This window comes from Equus przewalskii, chromosome 26 (assembly GCF_037783145.1).
Source record: "Equus przewalskii isolate Varuska chromosome 26, EquPr2, whole genome shotgun sequence".
In the NCBI taxonomy this organism is placed as follows: Eukaryota; Metazoa; Chordata; class Mammalia; order Perissodactyla; family Equidae; genus Equus; species Equus przewalskii.
Genome location: NC_091856.1, coordinates 18,519,780 through 18,534,945, shown reverse-complemented (window position 1 = coordinate 18,534,945; position 15,166 = coordinate 18,519,780). Strand labels below are relative to the sequence as shown.

Genomic DNA, 15,166 nt, shown 5'->3' with positions numbered 1-15,166 from the left:
TCACCTCGGCCTCCTTCCTTTCCTTTTTAACACGTTTCTCCAGGTCTTCGCTGTTCATGAAGCACTTTGCTGTCCATTAACTCAGGCGACGCTCGCAGGAAGCCTGTCATGGCTGGACGAGCGGGCTGTTCTCCCACTTAACAGATAAGCAAATGGAGGCTGTCTTGGGGGGGCCCAGGGCCCAGTGACCCAGGCAGGTCACACACATGACTGAAATGGGAGGAGGGTGGGAACTGACTCAAACAGGAGAGCACACACCCTGGCAAAGGCCTAAAAGTTCCAAACTTTTTAAACCTTCGGCCGGCAAATAAAACAAAACAAGATAAGGGACCAATTTACCTTGTGGGCACCCATCGGTGACTCTGGGTTTACAGAATTTCCCCAACAGGGCACTAATAATTAGTGAGTACTGCTAGTTACAAAAATGAACACGTATAAAAAAAATAACACAAATGGAGGGCTTCAGAGTTTAAAAACTATTTTCAAATATGTTATTTCATTCGTGTAAAGGGTTATGTCACAAGATGTAGAAATTAAGATTCCAGGGGTCTTAAGAGTGTAAACAGCAAACTTGTCGAAAACCCAGGTCATCATCTAGGAACCCCAAGGCCTGCCTTGCCCTCTGCCATGTCATCGATACTATAGGAGCGAGAGAGCGAGTGAGTGATGGACACCACCCAACCCAGTGGCCCGGCCACTAGCATCTCCCCTCTGAAACTGGATCACTCGGGGATCAGGCAGAGAAGCAGGTCATTCAGCCCCACTTTGATGACAACCCCAAGGGTATCTAATTATAACAGGGAGGGAGGAGTCAGGATCCTCTTGCTCGCTCTCAAGACCAAATTCACTTTAATTCCTTCTGACACAGTGTATGTGCAAACAGTAGGAAAAGCATTTGCGCAGGGGTTAAGAAATCTGAGGCTTGAAGTTCCACCCCTGCCCACTTACTAAGGTTCTGGGCAAGTCACTCCACCTCCCTTCCGTGTGTGTGTGTGTGCGCATGTGTACTAGATCAGGAACAGCAAACTGGCTTCACATCCCATGCTGAACCCAACTGACTGGCAGCATCCTATTAAGAAGGACTCTGAGGCCAGTGGCCAGACTCAATGGAAAACGCTGCCAGGATCGATTAGCAATGTCTGCTACAGGCTTAGAAATGAGGAGTGGCAGCATGTATATTGCTTATGTACCATCCCTGGACTAGACGATGCACAAAAAAAGTGCTGCAAGTAAAAAAAAGCACTTTCCCCTTCACAAAGCTTTTTTCTCATATTCCTTGTAACTTTTTACAAGAAGCCTGTGTCACACGTATCATCGTTATCATCATCCCCACTTTACCGATAAGGAAAACAAAGTGCAGAGAAATGAAGTACTCTGGCAAAGATGATGAAGGAGGGGAGCGGTGCAGGGAGCAAGCCTTGTCCCTCCAACTTTGACCTGTTTGTTCTACCCCTGGAAATGTGAAACTGGTGTTCTGCCACGGGTAGGACAGCTGGTTCAGGCGGCAGTACAGGAGGGACCACCCGTTTACAAGGCTTCACTTCCCTCACACTGGTTACTCACACCTTTTAGAGAAGGGCCCACAGCAAAGTTATGAAACCCACCCAAAGACATGGAAGGAAAGGGGTGCCAATTCAGAGTTCCAGAAGCTTCTTCGCAAGGCCAAATCCTGCCCACACCGTACAGGTGGAGAAGCCAAGCCCAGAGAGAAGCGAGGTAAAAAGAGCAGAATTGGAAGTCCCTAACGTCACAATCCACCCCATTAGGAACATGACACTCATTTCCTCAATTCCAAGATGCCTCAGACTATTAGCTACACCATCGATTTTATAACAGCTTTTTAAGAAGAAAAAATAAGAGCGAGAAACAATAGGCTAACACAACACATCTACTGTAAGACACATCCCAATTTCAGAAATACGAAAATGTGGGAACATGACCATTGAGGATATATGGTCTATCTCAAACTGGGATCCTGTGCTCAGTTGATGAGCTGGGCCACAAAGTGTTAAAAATGGCAGCGTTCCATAAAACTTACAGAAAAAAAATTAAGCAAATAAACAGAATGTTCTCAGCTCTCTCTCATAAATTTTCCTTGAATCTTTGGCATCTACAAACCAGAATCCAACCAAAGACGGGGTCTGGTTGAACATCAAATCAAAAGTTTAGCTACTTCACGTTTAACAGGCCCATGTGTGTGGGTGTTCTGCAAACAGCCCCTGATATCCAGTTCCTGGGCTCACGGCCAAGACGACCAGCTCCTGGAGCAAACACGGGATCCTGGGGCTGGCCCAGTGGTGTAGTGGTTAAGTTCACGCACTCTGCTTCGGCAGCCCAGGGTTTGCAGGTTCAGATCCTAGGCACGGACTTACACACCACTCATCAAGCCATGCTGTGGTGGCGTCCCACAAAGAAAATACAGGAAGGTTGGCATGGATGTTAGCTCAGGGACAATCTTCCTCAAGCAAAAAGAGGAAGACTGGCAACAGATACTAGCTCAGGGCCAGTCTTCCTCACACACACACAAAAAAAATGGGGTATTGTCAGACCCCTGCCACCTCAAGACTTCCCCCATTTCCCCCTCCTAAGAAACACAGAGTCCCACTCTTCATACCTGCAGATCAGTGATTTGGATGATGACGGGAGATGGCCCCCCATCGATTTTAAAGAAACAGTTTATGCAACAGGAGTAAAGGGAGATGAGAACTTTTAAAAATTCCCCAAGACATGTAAAGTCAAAGCAGCATTATCCCCATCCAAGGAGCCCCCTCTGATTTATTACTCCAAGGGGGCCATGGGCTTCAGAGTCGGCTCCAAGAAAACGTGCTTATGGCTCCCTATTAAATACTGGTTTTGACCACATGGCCAAACCCACATGGGTCACCTACTCTTCGCCAGGCTCAAATTCGACTCATCTATTTCCAAAAATCAAATTAACTCATCAAATATTTATTAAGCTGCTGTTCTGTGCCAGACCCTAAAATGAACAACCCATGATCTCTGCCCTCAAGACGCTCACAAGCTGGCTGGAAAAAGAGAAACGCAAGCAACCGGCTCTCATCGGTGGGCCCAGAGTATTTGGGAAGTACTGTGGCGGAGGCGGGCAGGAGGGGGAGAGGAAGTCTACCTGGGGAGCTTCAGGGGGGCTCCACAGAAGAGGACATGCAGGTGGGTCTCGAGGGGGGTCTTGTTTCTCATGGAGCGGAGGTGAATGGTGGAAGGCGCCCCAGACACAGGAGGCCCAGCCTGGGAAGCTCAAAGGAACACGGTTCACCGGGATTAAGATTTATCCCTTTTAAAGACTGTGCCACAGGATTCGAAACAAATCCAGAAATACTCGGAGGAGCCAGAGCATCCCTGGAAGGGAAGCTTTGAGAACACTTAAAGACAGGTACGGTCCAGGACACGTCTCATCCCGGCCTGTTTTAAAGCAACAACCAAAAAAGTGGGACATTTTCTGTTGTTACCTAACTCTGCCCGGTAAAGATAAGCCACTAAGTTTCCAGAACTACCCAAACTGTTGTCCATGGGACTCCAGCTCCCCAGATGGAGACCCCCGGGCCGCTGGGTCAAGAGAGAACTAACATGTGTGGACCACCTCCTACGGACCACCTTGTAAGGACTAGCTGGGTGTTTACACACGTGCGACATCCTTTAATGGTAAAATAACCCATCAAGGTCAAGAGTGTTACCCTCCCTTCTTCCAGATGCACAAACTGTGGTTCCAAAACCGGAAGGGACTTTCCCGAAGTAACACAAAGCTAACCGTGCCACGAGGCTGGATTTCAATCTCTGGTCTGGTTGACCTCAAATCCAGCTTTCCATTTCACCAATTCGGTGGATGTCAGAAAATGTCTACGCCTCTGACCTACGGGCTGTCGTGGGGGCATTTCCTGGTGATTCCATATTCAGTTCCAAAATGGATTTCACGGGCAGACCAGCTTTGGCTCCTGATCTCCTTCCTCCTCTCGGACCCCAGCCCTGGTCCTCCCTGCCACCTGCTGCCTTCTTACATCTTCGTGCTTCTTTCAGGCAATCCTTTAGTTAACACCCACCTCCCATGACTGCCTCCTGCCCTTGCGCTTCTCTACTGTAAGAGCTCACGCGCTAAGACACATCATCCTTGAGTTTTTAGCCATGATTGGCTTTTTTTTTTTTTTTTTGAGGAAGATTAGCCATGAGCTAACATCTGCCAATCCTCCTCTTTTTGCTGAGGAAGCCTGGCCCTGAGCTAACCTCCGTGCCCATCTTCCTCTACTTTATATGTGGGACGCCTACCGCAGCATGGCATGCCAAGCAGTGCCATATTTGCACCCGGGATCCGAACCGGCGAACCCTGGGCCACCAAGAAGTGGAATGCGCGCACTTAACCGCTGCGCCACTGGGCCGGCCCCTCATTTGTCATTTTTAACTAAAGCGGTCTGGCCTAACCCTGGCAGAAGACTGCTTTGGGACAAATAAAAGGGAGGTGTGGACCACTTCAGCCAGAAGAGGACACATGGATGTAACTCATTACCACCACAGGCTGAAATGCCTCAGGGCACAGAGGGCTCAGGAAGGAAGCCCCACCAACAAAACCAAAAGCTTAGGAAGACACGTCACTAACTTTCTGAGGCCACCGGGTAACAACAACTAGAAGGAACGGTGGTGTGGCACTGTGCCGTCCAATACCAAAGCCACTAGCCACGTGTGGCTACTGAACTCATGAAATGTGGCTAGTCAGAAAAGACAACACCCCTCACGGAAAAAATATAAAATATCACATTAATAATTTTATAATGAAATATTGAAATGAGCATATTATGGATATACTGGGTTAAATGAACTATACTATTAAAATTAATTTCACCTGTTTCTTTTTATTTTTTTATTTCGTTAAAGGAGGAAATTGGGAGGGGTTTTTTTTTTTTTTGTAAGTCCTTCTAGCTCTTCCATGTTAGCCACCGCCACAGCATGGCTACCGACAGACACGTAATGTGGTTCCATGGCCAGGAATCAAACCCAGGCCGCCAAAGTGGAGTGCGCCGAACTTTAACCACTAGGCCACCAGGGCTGGCTCTCTTTCCTTTTCTTAAAGCATTACTAGAAAATTTAAAATTACATATGTGGCTCGCATTCCCAGCTCGAATTATGTTTCCATCGGACAGTGCTGGTCTGACACATTCAAAGATGAGAAGACTAAGACAGCAATTCTGGAATTTTTAGGAAGCACAGACACACAGAAATACAGACACTCACAGAGTCGGATGAAAATTTAAATATAGCACAAACATGAACTCTCTAACTCCAGAAAAATTCCTCTGGCAATTTGAAGTAAAAGTGAGGGATAAAAGTGTGTCTGCTCTCCCTCCCACCAAGTCAGGAGTCCACACTACTTAAAATCTCCTTTCCACAGGTGGATGGTGATGGACAGAAAGAAACTAGACTTTTGGTGGTGAACACGATGCAGTCTATACAGAAGCCGAAATATAATGATGGGCGTCTGAAATTTCCACAATGTTATAAACCAAGGTGACCTCAATAAAATAAAAAATAAATCTCCTCTCCAGCAAGAGAACCTGGCAGAGACACTGGCCTCACGCTTCCGGTCAATCTCGTCCAAGGCCGACGAGCTGGGCTGCGCACCTGACCACCAGGCAGCTGAGGCTTCTTCAGGTGTGGCCCTTAAGGCAGGCTCAACCAGGGGACAAACCATGTGGCACAGGACCCCTACCCCACAGGGTTCACGTAAAAATCAACTGGGATAATAAGTGAGAAAATAAAAGATACACAAAGTGTGCTGTACTCACAATACACCACGGTGGATCGTGCAGTCAATACCTTTCAAACTCTTTTTAACCACAACTCACAGTAGGAATTACAATTCTTATCACACACGTGTATTGGCAAATACCAAATAAGACCAAAGTTTCACGAGACAACGCTTACCTTCAACACCGTGCTCTCCCTCTGCTGTCTTGATCCTCTCTACTCTTTTCTTTTTATGTTGACTGTGACCCACTATTGACTTTATAACCCATTAACAGGTCAGGATTCACAGCTTAGTTCGGGTATGGCGAATGAGATACACACTGCCCACTCTGTGATCGACACTGCTCCTTGACCACTCCACCCCTCTCTCCAGAAACTGAGAGTCCAGACGTGACCTCAGAATCCTTCTCAACACAAGGATCCCGGCAGCTACGGCCAACCACTCGGAGGCCGAATAAGAGATGAAACCTGTTTGTCACTATGCTTGTTCTGATCCAAAGGTCTCGTTTCACAAACGTAAAAAACCGCGGCTCAGAAGGAAAAAGTGATTTGTCCAAGGTCACACGAGACCTTGGGAGAGCCGGGGCTCCTGGGTGCCCACAAAGCCACCTCGCTCTCCATCACCGGGAAGGAGACGCAACTGACATGAAACATTACAAGAACCTGGAAAAAATTCAAAATTTCGCCACGACCGTGAAAAGTCAGCTTATACATCCAGTGAAACACGCCTGGAAGTTCTTATCAGCCGACCAAGGAGAAGACAGGGGCATTCTGAGGTCAGAGGAAACAGCAGCCAAGAGCTCAGTCAAACTTGGAGGGGGAACCGTATCTGACAATGGAGGAGTTTTTTAAATTCTGCCTCTCAAATGAAACAAACCACTGGCTGTTTACTTTCTAGGACCAGGGAGGGAGAGGTCAGCCTTACGCTGACCAGCCATCTTTGTTGCTTTCCTTCTGGAAAAGCAAGAGTCCTTGTTCCAGTTCACCTCTGTGCGGGGCAGAAAGTATAAGCAAACCCTTTTTCCTCGCTTGGGCCGAAGGCAAGCTATAAAGCAGGCCCTTGAAATTTCAAACCTTATTAGAAAAAAAACAAAACAAAACTCCTTAGGCAGAAAAGCCAAACAGTAAGTAATAAGGGTCTCCACTGTGAAACTGAGTAAAAACGATCTTTCCCCAAAATAACTCAGACCATCATCACATTCCCACCCGTCAAGTCCAATTTGCCCAACTTTTTGCCCAATATTGTAAGAGAGTATGGTGAACGGACACGGGCTAACAAAACTTAGCTCCCATATCCATTTCTGGTCACACTGCCATCTAAAACAGGAGGTGGGGGGGGCAAGGTCAAGGTCAGATCTCAATCCAGAGAGACACCAATGGAAACAAAAGACAGGGACCCCACCCCCCACAGGACCATCATGCATCTCTATTTCCTCTACAACAAACATGATCAGAATAACCAATTTTAAAAGAAAAAAGAAAAAACAGGTCTACTGAACAGAAACGATTTTCAATTTCTAGCCAGGGGTTCTCTTGAAACCGTAGACAACACGACAAAATTTCAGCAGAATGAATGAAGGAATCTGAGTTGTGTGTCCAGAGATCCCGGACACACAAAGGGACGCGCAGCAATATTTTTATTCCTTGCACCAGAAATAACCTGTTATCTACAACCCTGACTTTTTTCTCAGATGCCTGGAGGGGGTCCCCACTCACCCCTCCCCAGCCCAGGGCACAGCTCTCCTCCATCACTTGCTAAACTCAGGCCTACGGTCTCAGGAGGCCTCCAGAGCCCTTGGAAATTATAAATTCTTTGACCGTCCTAGGCATCGGCCTAAATAATTCAACAGAAAAAAAAAATTTTAATTATGCTACTAAAAAAAAAAAAAAAAACTCATTCCAAATATGTCAGAATGTGGCCAGTCGGCCCTGAAGGATTTCGTTACTAAAAAAATAAAACCTCCCAAATGCAATGGCGACGATGGGAAATGTCAAGCCTCTGCCACTGTCAGAACTATTTCACAGAATTCGTATCCCCTTAGAAATCTGAATTTCCACAAAATGGGGTTGGGAATCCACGGACTGGGGCCACCATGTCTTCCAAGACCAGCTGGTGGCTGGCGCAAGGGGCACAAGGTTTCCTGTCTCGGTCCTTGTGTGACCCACAGAGAGCTCCCCACCCAAGGTCCCCCACCAAGATGCCCCCTGCAAATGCTAACAACATTCACTTCCTCCTTTTGGACAGAAAAATTAGAACTTTTTTTTTTTTTTTTTTGGTTCAAAATCTCCAGCAAGTTCAATCACGTCCTAATTTATCACAAATAACCCTTCAACTTTGCTTGGGTACCTTATTTTCATCTGTTAAGTTTCAATTCAGTCAATATTTGTCTTCTAAAAAAAAAATTTTTTTTTTTTTGGTTTCACCTTGATTTGATTCATTTTAAGGCCAAAAAACCTATATCCAATACTGTTTGCATACGTGCTTTCATGTTCCAAAGGCAAGTACCTTCGGGTTTGGCTTTTGTTTGTATTTTGATTTTTTTCCTCTAAAATAAAAATTCAATTTTGATGCTGGAATCAGCTGAATTGGTGTTTTACCCCATTTTTTCAGCAAAGTAAGTAAATCTCTAGAAAATCCACTAGAGAAGATGGATAAGAATCATTATTTTCATCTCCTCTCTGTCACTCCCTCTTTTCTCCTTCCTTCTTGTTAAGTCAGTAAAATTTGTGCTATTTTTTAAAATCACAGCCCGCCCCCACCGCCAGAACGATCGAGGCTAATGGATTTTTTTTTCCCCTTTGAAAGTAATCAAATTTGCGAAAAATACCAAATGTTAATAAACTACCAACCCCTCATCACAATCTAAGAGGCCTGAAACCAATCTGGATTTTTTTTAAATAATAAATTTTTCAAATTGGAAGAGTGAGCAAGCACAGAGAAGGGAAAATTTCTTTCTACCAAGGATTCCTCAACCCTTGTCTTTATCAACTGATTCAGTTGCATGTCATAAAAAATGAGCTTCTGTGAATCCACTGTTAGTTTTTTCATAATAATGTTAATTATGCATATCTTATTTTAATGGCGGTCTCTCCTACAAATCTGTGGGCTACTCAATTTGTATAATGTAATGAATTTACATTTTTTTCCCCACTGAATACTGCTCAAAAAAGGTTCCTGACATTTTCTGGATAAAACAACAACAAAAAAAGAAATGCCTAGACCTTTCAGGCAACAAAATCAGAAAACAGTCTTAATTATTCCATCAAAACAAAAAAAATAACACCAAACCCAACAAATGCAGGGGGAAAAAAGACAAGATTTCACTCTAACTTTTCCAGTTTCTATTTCTCTTTAGAACCTTGGAATTTAAATGCAGTAAAATGTAAATGCAAAATTAAAAAAAAAAAAACTAGAATTTTTGGGTGTGTCCAAAGGCAACATTTTAGGGTCTATTTTCTCTTTTAAATCCTTCCTTCTTGGAAACAGAAAAACTTTAAATATTGTCAAATGGTGAAATTAGTCTTTTTTGCCCGCTGAGCTAAACAAGTTCCAAATTAGAATTAAGTACAATTTCTAATTGCTTCATAAAGCCAATTCCCCCAGTTTTCTCTAAACTCAACAATTTCCCTCCTTTCCTCATTCCAATTAGTTTTTTTCTCAAACTAAAATGAGTTGGGCAGCCAAACTGACTTTAGTTTTAGGAGGCTTTTTGCTTTCTCCCCTTCAAAAACTGAATTCATTCAAATTCCAGCTTAATTTTCATTTACATATTATCTGGATTTAGCTTCCGAAATAAAAATTGTCTCCACGCTCCTGGAAAGATCAAAGTGAAAATTTTCACCGCAAAAAAGAAAAAAAAAGAATGCCTCTCCCCTCCCATGCCTTACAGTGCAAACTTTTCAAAAAATAAGAAATAAAAAATATTTCTTTGCAATTTTCATTTCTTTTTTTTATTTACAAAATAGTATCCTCTAGGTGGCGTCGTTTTAATGGGAAAAAACTACCGTTTGAAGAAAAATTAGAAAAAAAAATTGAGAAAGGGAAATATGGCCTAAAAAAAAAAGATTGTTGCAAAGATGGGGGGCCCGGGGGGAAAGACCTCCCGGGGGGGGTCATCGGGGACCCCGAGCGCAGAGAGGGTCAGGGGGAAATTGCAAATTTAAAGGGGAGGGGGGAGAGCTGGAAGGGGTTGCATTTTTGCAAAATGTGAATTGTCCAAACTGAAATGGCTGCTCTGTTCTGTCGCCGCTTTGTTTTCTGGGCTCCGGTCCGAGCCCGGGGCTGCAGGGGGCGCTGGGGGGGGCCCCCCCAAAGACCCCCTCGTCGCCCCCACCCTCCGCAACCCCCGCGCCGCCCGGGGGGGGCTCCCCAGCCCCCCAGCCGCCCCTGGGCGCCCACAAAAAAGCCCGCAAACGTGCCCAGGCACTTTGCATTTTGCAAACCTTGCAATGAAGTGGCGCAGCGCCCCGGGCCCGGCCCCCGGGCCCCGCGCCGCGCCTGCCCCCGGCCCCCCGTCGTACCTGCGGAGCCGCCGCGCCGCCCGGCTGGTTCATGGGTCCGTGCGGGAGGAGGCGGCCCCGCGCGTCCTGCTCCTCCCGGGCCGGGTGCCGGTGCGCGCACAATGCCGCCGCCGCCGCCGCCGCCGCCGCCGCTCCCTCCTCCGCCCGCCCGCTCCGGCCGGGGGGGCGGGGGCGCGGGGGGCGCGCGGGGGGGCGCCGGCCTCCCCCCAGCCGCGGCCCGCCCGCCCCGCCGCCGCGGCCGCCGCCGCCCTTCGCGGGCCGCCGCCGCCCCCGCGCCCTGCCCGCCCCCGGCCGGCTCGGCGCGCGGCCCGCCAGCCCCGGGCCTCGGCTCGGCCTCCGCGCCTCCGCGCCGCCGGCCTCCGCGCCTCCGCGCACAAAGCCGGCCGCCCGGCGCCCCCCGAACTTTCCCGCGCCCGCCCCTCGCGAGGGTCATCGCCCGCGGGGAGAAAAGTTTGGGGAGCCGCCTCTCGGCGGCACCCAAGGGGTTAACGGGAACTCTCGTGCTCCCCACCCCCCCCACCCCAAAAATCACACGGATTTTTTAAAATAAAGTTTGCAGAGCTGGCCTGATGGAAGGCTCGAAGGCTCGTGGGGGGGGATTTCTCTCGCCCCTGCCACCCGTGCCAAAAAATCTCGAGGACCTGGAAAAGCAAAGTTCGGAGAGCTGGCCCTGGGTCAGACGAGAGGGGCTAAGGGGGCCCTTCCTAGCCTGCCTCCCCAATCAGATTGACTTTATAAATAAATATTGGAGGAGCCGCTTTGATGCGAAAGGCGGGATGAAGAGAATATTTCTAACTACCCCGTTGGTATTATTTTTTTTAAAGAATATATTTATTTTAGAAAGAAAAGTTTGCAGAACTGGCCCTATGTAAAACGAGAGGGGTTAAAGGTTAAGGGAGGTTAGCCCCCCTCCCCCATCCCCCAGTGAAGCTACTTCACAAAAGAAAAATTCGAGAAACTGTTTCTAGGCGAAATAAATAGTGAACAAGAATATTTCCATCCAACACTCTGAAAAATCAGATTTTCTTTTGTCTTTTTAATTTGAGGAACTGGCTCCTTGTGACTTGGGAAGGTTTAAAGGGGATTTTTTTTTTCTGTCTTCCTCGTGACCCTCCCAAAAAATCCGATTTTTTTTTTTTTTTTAAAAGCTCGAAGGACCTGCCCCATGTAGAGACTGGAGGAATCTCCGAATCCATCCTACACCTCCCACCACTGACTCATTTTTAGAATAAAAATGTGAAGAATTGCTCATGTATGAGGTGGGAGAAGTCTTTCTTTACCGCTCCCCAAGAGATAAAAACGAGAATTACATAGAATTATAAGAATATAAAAAATAAATGCATTGGAAATTAAGAGTAAGCAGGTATCTTTTCTCTGCCCCTACCTTAAAACATCAAATTTATTTCTTTTCACGTTTAAGGAGTTGGAGCAATATGAGACGGGGGAAGAGTTACAGAAACTTTTGCCCTACACCCCCTAGAAGAGTTATTTTTTAAATGTCAGGAAACTGAGGGACCATGTAGAAAACGCTTTCTCTCCCTGAATGAAAATGTGGGCATTGAGCCCACATAGGAGGCATAAGATTACGAGATACGTTCTTCCCCAACTAAAAAATGCACAAGAAGTTAAGAGACCAACAATTCTCCCATTGCCCAAAAAGTTGGAGAGTCATTAAATATAAAAAGTGGGCATTTTTCTCCCCTCCAGCCTGGCAAGTATGTCCCTGGCAGAGGTTTGGCAGCTTCTGCCAAGGCTGGTGTAGGGCAGCACCGAGGGGAACAGGACAGCCTGTGGAGTTTGGCAGAGCTGGGCTCCCAGGAGCCCCGGGCGGACGTGCGGGGCCAGGCAGCCCCCTGCCCGCCTGCCCCTCATCCGCCAGATGGCTGAGGCCTTGTTACCCCCAAGAGATGCTCAAGGTTTGATGTCTCTCTGGCTGCATCCCTGTGTGAAGGTTTCTGGGCACCTGTCTCAAGGCCAAGACCCCTCCTCTGCCTAGTGGAGCCAAGCCTGACCTTAGGCCCTGGAGTAGAAAGGAAATGGACCCAAAATGACAAGGGGTCTCAATCCCAACGGCTCAGAGTTATAGGGTACCAAGGAAAAAGATTTGGCCCTGGGAGTCAGGAAAACGTGATGCAATAAGTATTCACTGAGCACTTCCCATGTGCCAGGCAGGTTGTGTCTAGCAGGGCAGACACGCCATAAAGAAGATTGCTTGCAGCAGCCCGTCTCAAACTTGAGCGATCCTCAGAATCGCAGGAGGGCCTGCTGGAACACAGACGCCTGGGCGCCCCCAGACTTTCTGATTCAATCAGTCAGGGGTGGGGACCACTAATTTGCATTTCTGACAAGTTCCCAGGTGATGCTCATGCTGCTGGTCTAAGGACTACATTTTTAATACCATTGCAATGTCGTGCCAACAACGAAATGCAGAGGTGAGGGAGAAACAGGAAGGGCCCAACCCAACCTGGGGGGCGGCAAAGATTCCGGGAGGAATAACATCCCGCTGGAAAGGTGGGTAGACGCATCCTTCCTCTCCAAGTCTTAATCAGATGGCAGGGTCTCTCTAGATTCGGAATTCTTAAATACGATCCTTGCGTAAGTCTGGGGATCCATGAACTAAGCAGTTTTATGTCTTAAGCAAATTTATGTCCATATGTACATTTTTGGGGAGAAAATCTCTGGCCTTCACCGATTGCTCAAAAGGGCCAGTGACCCCAACCTGGAATGATCTGCAACCAGTTTCCAGGCACCTTGGGCCTGGAAAATCCTCATGAATCCTTCTCAGGTGTCTCTTTCTGGGATCACCACAAATCCTTTCTGCTTCTCTACCACCCACGGCCCGCAGGAACTGGGCCTTCTCTTCTGTCAGCACATCCCAACAGAGAGTCCAGAGTGTATTCATCACCAGTGTGAGGTGGTCCTCCAAGGGGTCCCAGCCCTGGAGGGTCTGTCCCTTCTCTACTCTGTCCCTGCTGGGCCATGAAGAGTGTGCTAAGGGGATGAAGACTGAGCTTGGTGTCTTCCTGACAAAATCCGGCTTCTAAATGAACACACGCATTTCCCAAACTACAGTGGAAACTATGCAGTCACCCAGAGCTGTGATTGCTCCCTGTCCAGGAAGTTAACCAAGGGGAGACTGGCCAAGCAGAGATCTCGGGAGGGGGAGAAGAACAGGGAGAGGAGCCAAAGTACTTATTGAGGGGCCGGCCTTGTGGCCTAATGGTTAAGCTCGTGCACTCCACTTCGGCAGCACGGGGTTCGCTGGTTCAGATCCTGGGCGCGGACCTACATACCGCTCATCAAGCCATGCTGTGGCAGCATATCACATAGAAGAACTAGAAGGCCCTACAACTAGGATATACAACTAGGTACTGGGGCTTTGGGGAGAAAAAAAAAAAAGTATTTGGTGAGAGCCCAGGGGTGGGACCAGACCTGCTCAGTGATGGAACAGGCACCACAATATTGGGGGGAAGAATGACCATCAGTCAGAGCTGCTGAGAACAGACGCTTACATTAGGTGGAAACATAGTCCAGTAGGGACCTCCAAGGCTTACCAGCCTCTAATGGTCCATGATTCAACTCGACATGCCCGTGTTTATCAAATTCTGGAAACTTCTGACCCCTTCCATGCCCATCTCGCTGTGCCGTGAATCTGCACTGCCTCATTAACACCTATACGGCTTGATTATGTGGAGTCAACCACCTGGGTTCCATCCTTGGCTCAGGTCCTCACATGCAACGTAATCTTGAGCAGACAGTTCAACCTCCCTTGCCTCCGTTCCCGCATCCTTCTAATGGCACTGACAGTAGTATCTCCCTCATGGGCGTGCTCTGGGGATGAAATGAGATAACAGGTGTAAAGCTTTCGGAAAGCGCCTAGCACAAAGGAATCACTCCATACACATCAGCCGCTGGAATCACAGACACACATGTTTCCTGCCTCTGCCACTGACCAGCAGTGTGACCTTGGGCGAGTGGCTTAATCTCTGAGCCTTAATTTCTGTCCCTGTAAAATGGGTATCCTAAAACCTCCCAGTCTTATCAACACTCTTTTAGTTGTGACCAGTAGAAGCAAAATCACACTAAACTTAAATAAAAGGCAGGGGGAGGTGTTATTTGATTAACTTAAGAGGTGCAGCATGGTACCCAAGGGCAGGAAATGAAATGAAGCCTCAAGAGGATTTGGAGCCAGGAACTAGAAAATCACCAGGAAGTGGGCTTGCTCTCTCCATCGTTCTGGGCTACAGGTCTTTTGACATCCCAGCCCTATTCGTTCTCACTGTCTGTCCGTCTCTGTCTCTCTCCCCCTCTTCCTTCCTGCCTCTCTCCAGGTGACTACTCTCTGCTTCTTTGGGCACACATTCAAAACGGCTGCCCCACTGTCCTCTCAGTGCCAACAGGTGCCGACCAGTCTCTCTGTGTGCAAATTCTCAAGAAAGAGAATGTGATTGGCGAAGCTTGGCTCAGGTGTCACCAGGAGCCAACCGTTTGATGACCAAGGGGAGCAGGGTCATGTAATCCACAGAGACTTCTGAGACCCACCCCTGAGGGAAGGGGGTGTGGTGGGCTGGGCAGACCCCTCAAATGCCGTACCTCATTGAGGACAGTGAGGATTTGCTGAGATCAGGGCTGTAAAGATGCCAGTCCAGGGCCTGACACACTCAAATGCACACTCAAAAGGTGGATTTCCTCCTGATGGAGTCTAGAGACAGCTGGGTGACCTGAGGTCGAGGATGGTGCGATTTTCTCGGGTGAGGATGGCAAGGAGACGCCACGCTTGTGTCACAGGCAAGTGAGGGGAACAAGGAGACATGCTTTGCCCCAGAAGTGACCTTTAGGTCCCAAACAGAACCTGGGTCTTGGCTGAAACCTGTGGGTAGATCTTGGTGGAGAA

General features: G+C 47.8%; 1 protein-coding gene across 24 annotated transcripts in view; it reads right to left on the bottom strand.

Annotated features, from left to right (window-relative positions):
- ZNF618 (zinc finger protein 618) overlaps nt 1–10,490 on the bottom strand; it is a 183,524-nt gene extending 173,034 nt beyond the window's left edge. For 21 of the 24 annotated variants that reach the window (XM_070594855.1, XM_070594858.1, XM_070594871.1 and 18 more), the window contains exon 1: nt 10,273–10,448. In XM_070594855.1, coding sequence (XP_070450956.1) covers nt 10,273–10,305 — 33 coding nt within the window. In that variant the 5' untranslated portion in view covers nt 10,306–10,448. Of the gene's footprint in view, nt 1–10,272 lie in introns of all 24 variants that reach the window. The other 3 variants (XM_070594878.1, XM_070594883.1, XM_070594891.1) reach the window with 2 other exon arrangements.
- Nucleotides 10,491–15,166: the final 4,676 nt, after the last annotated feature.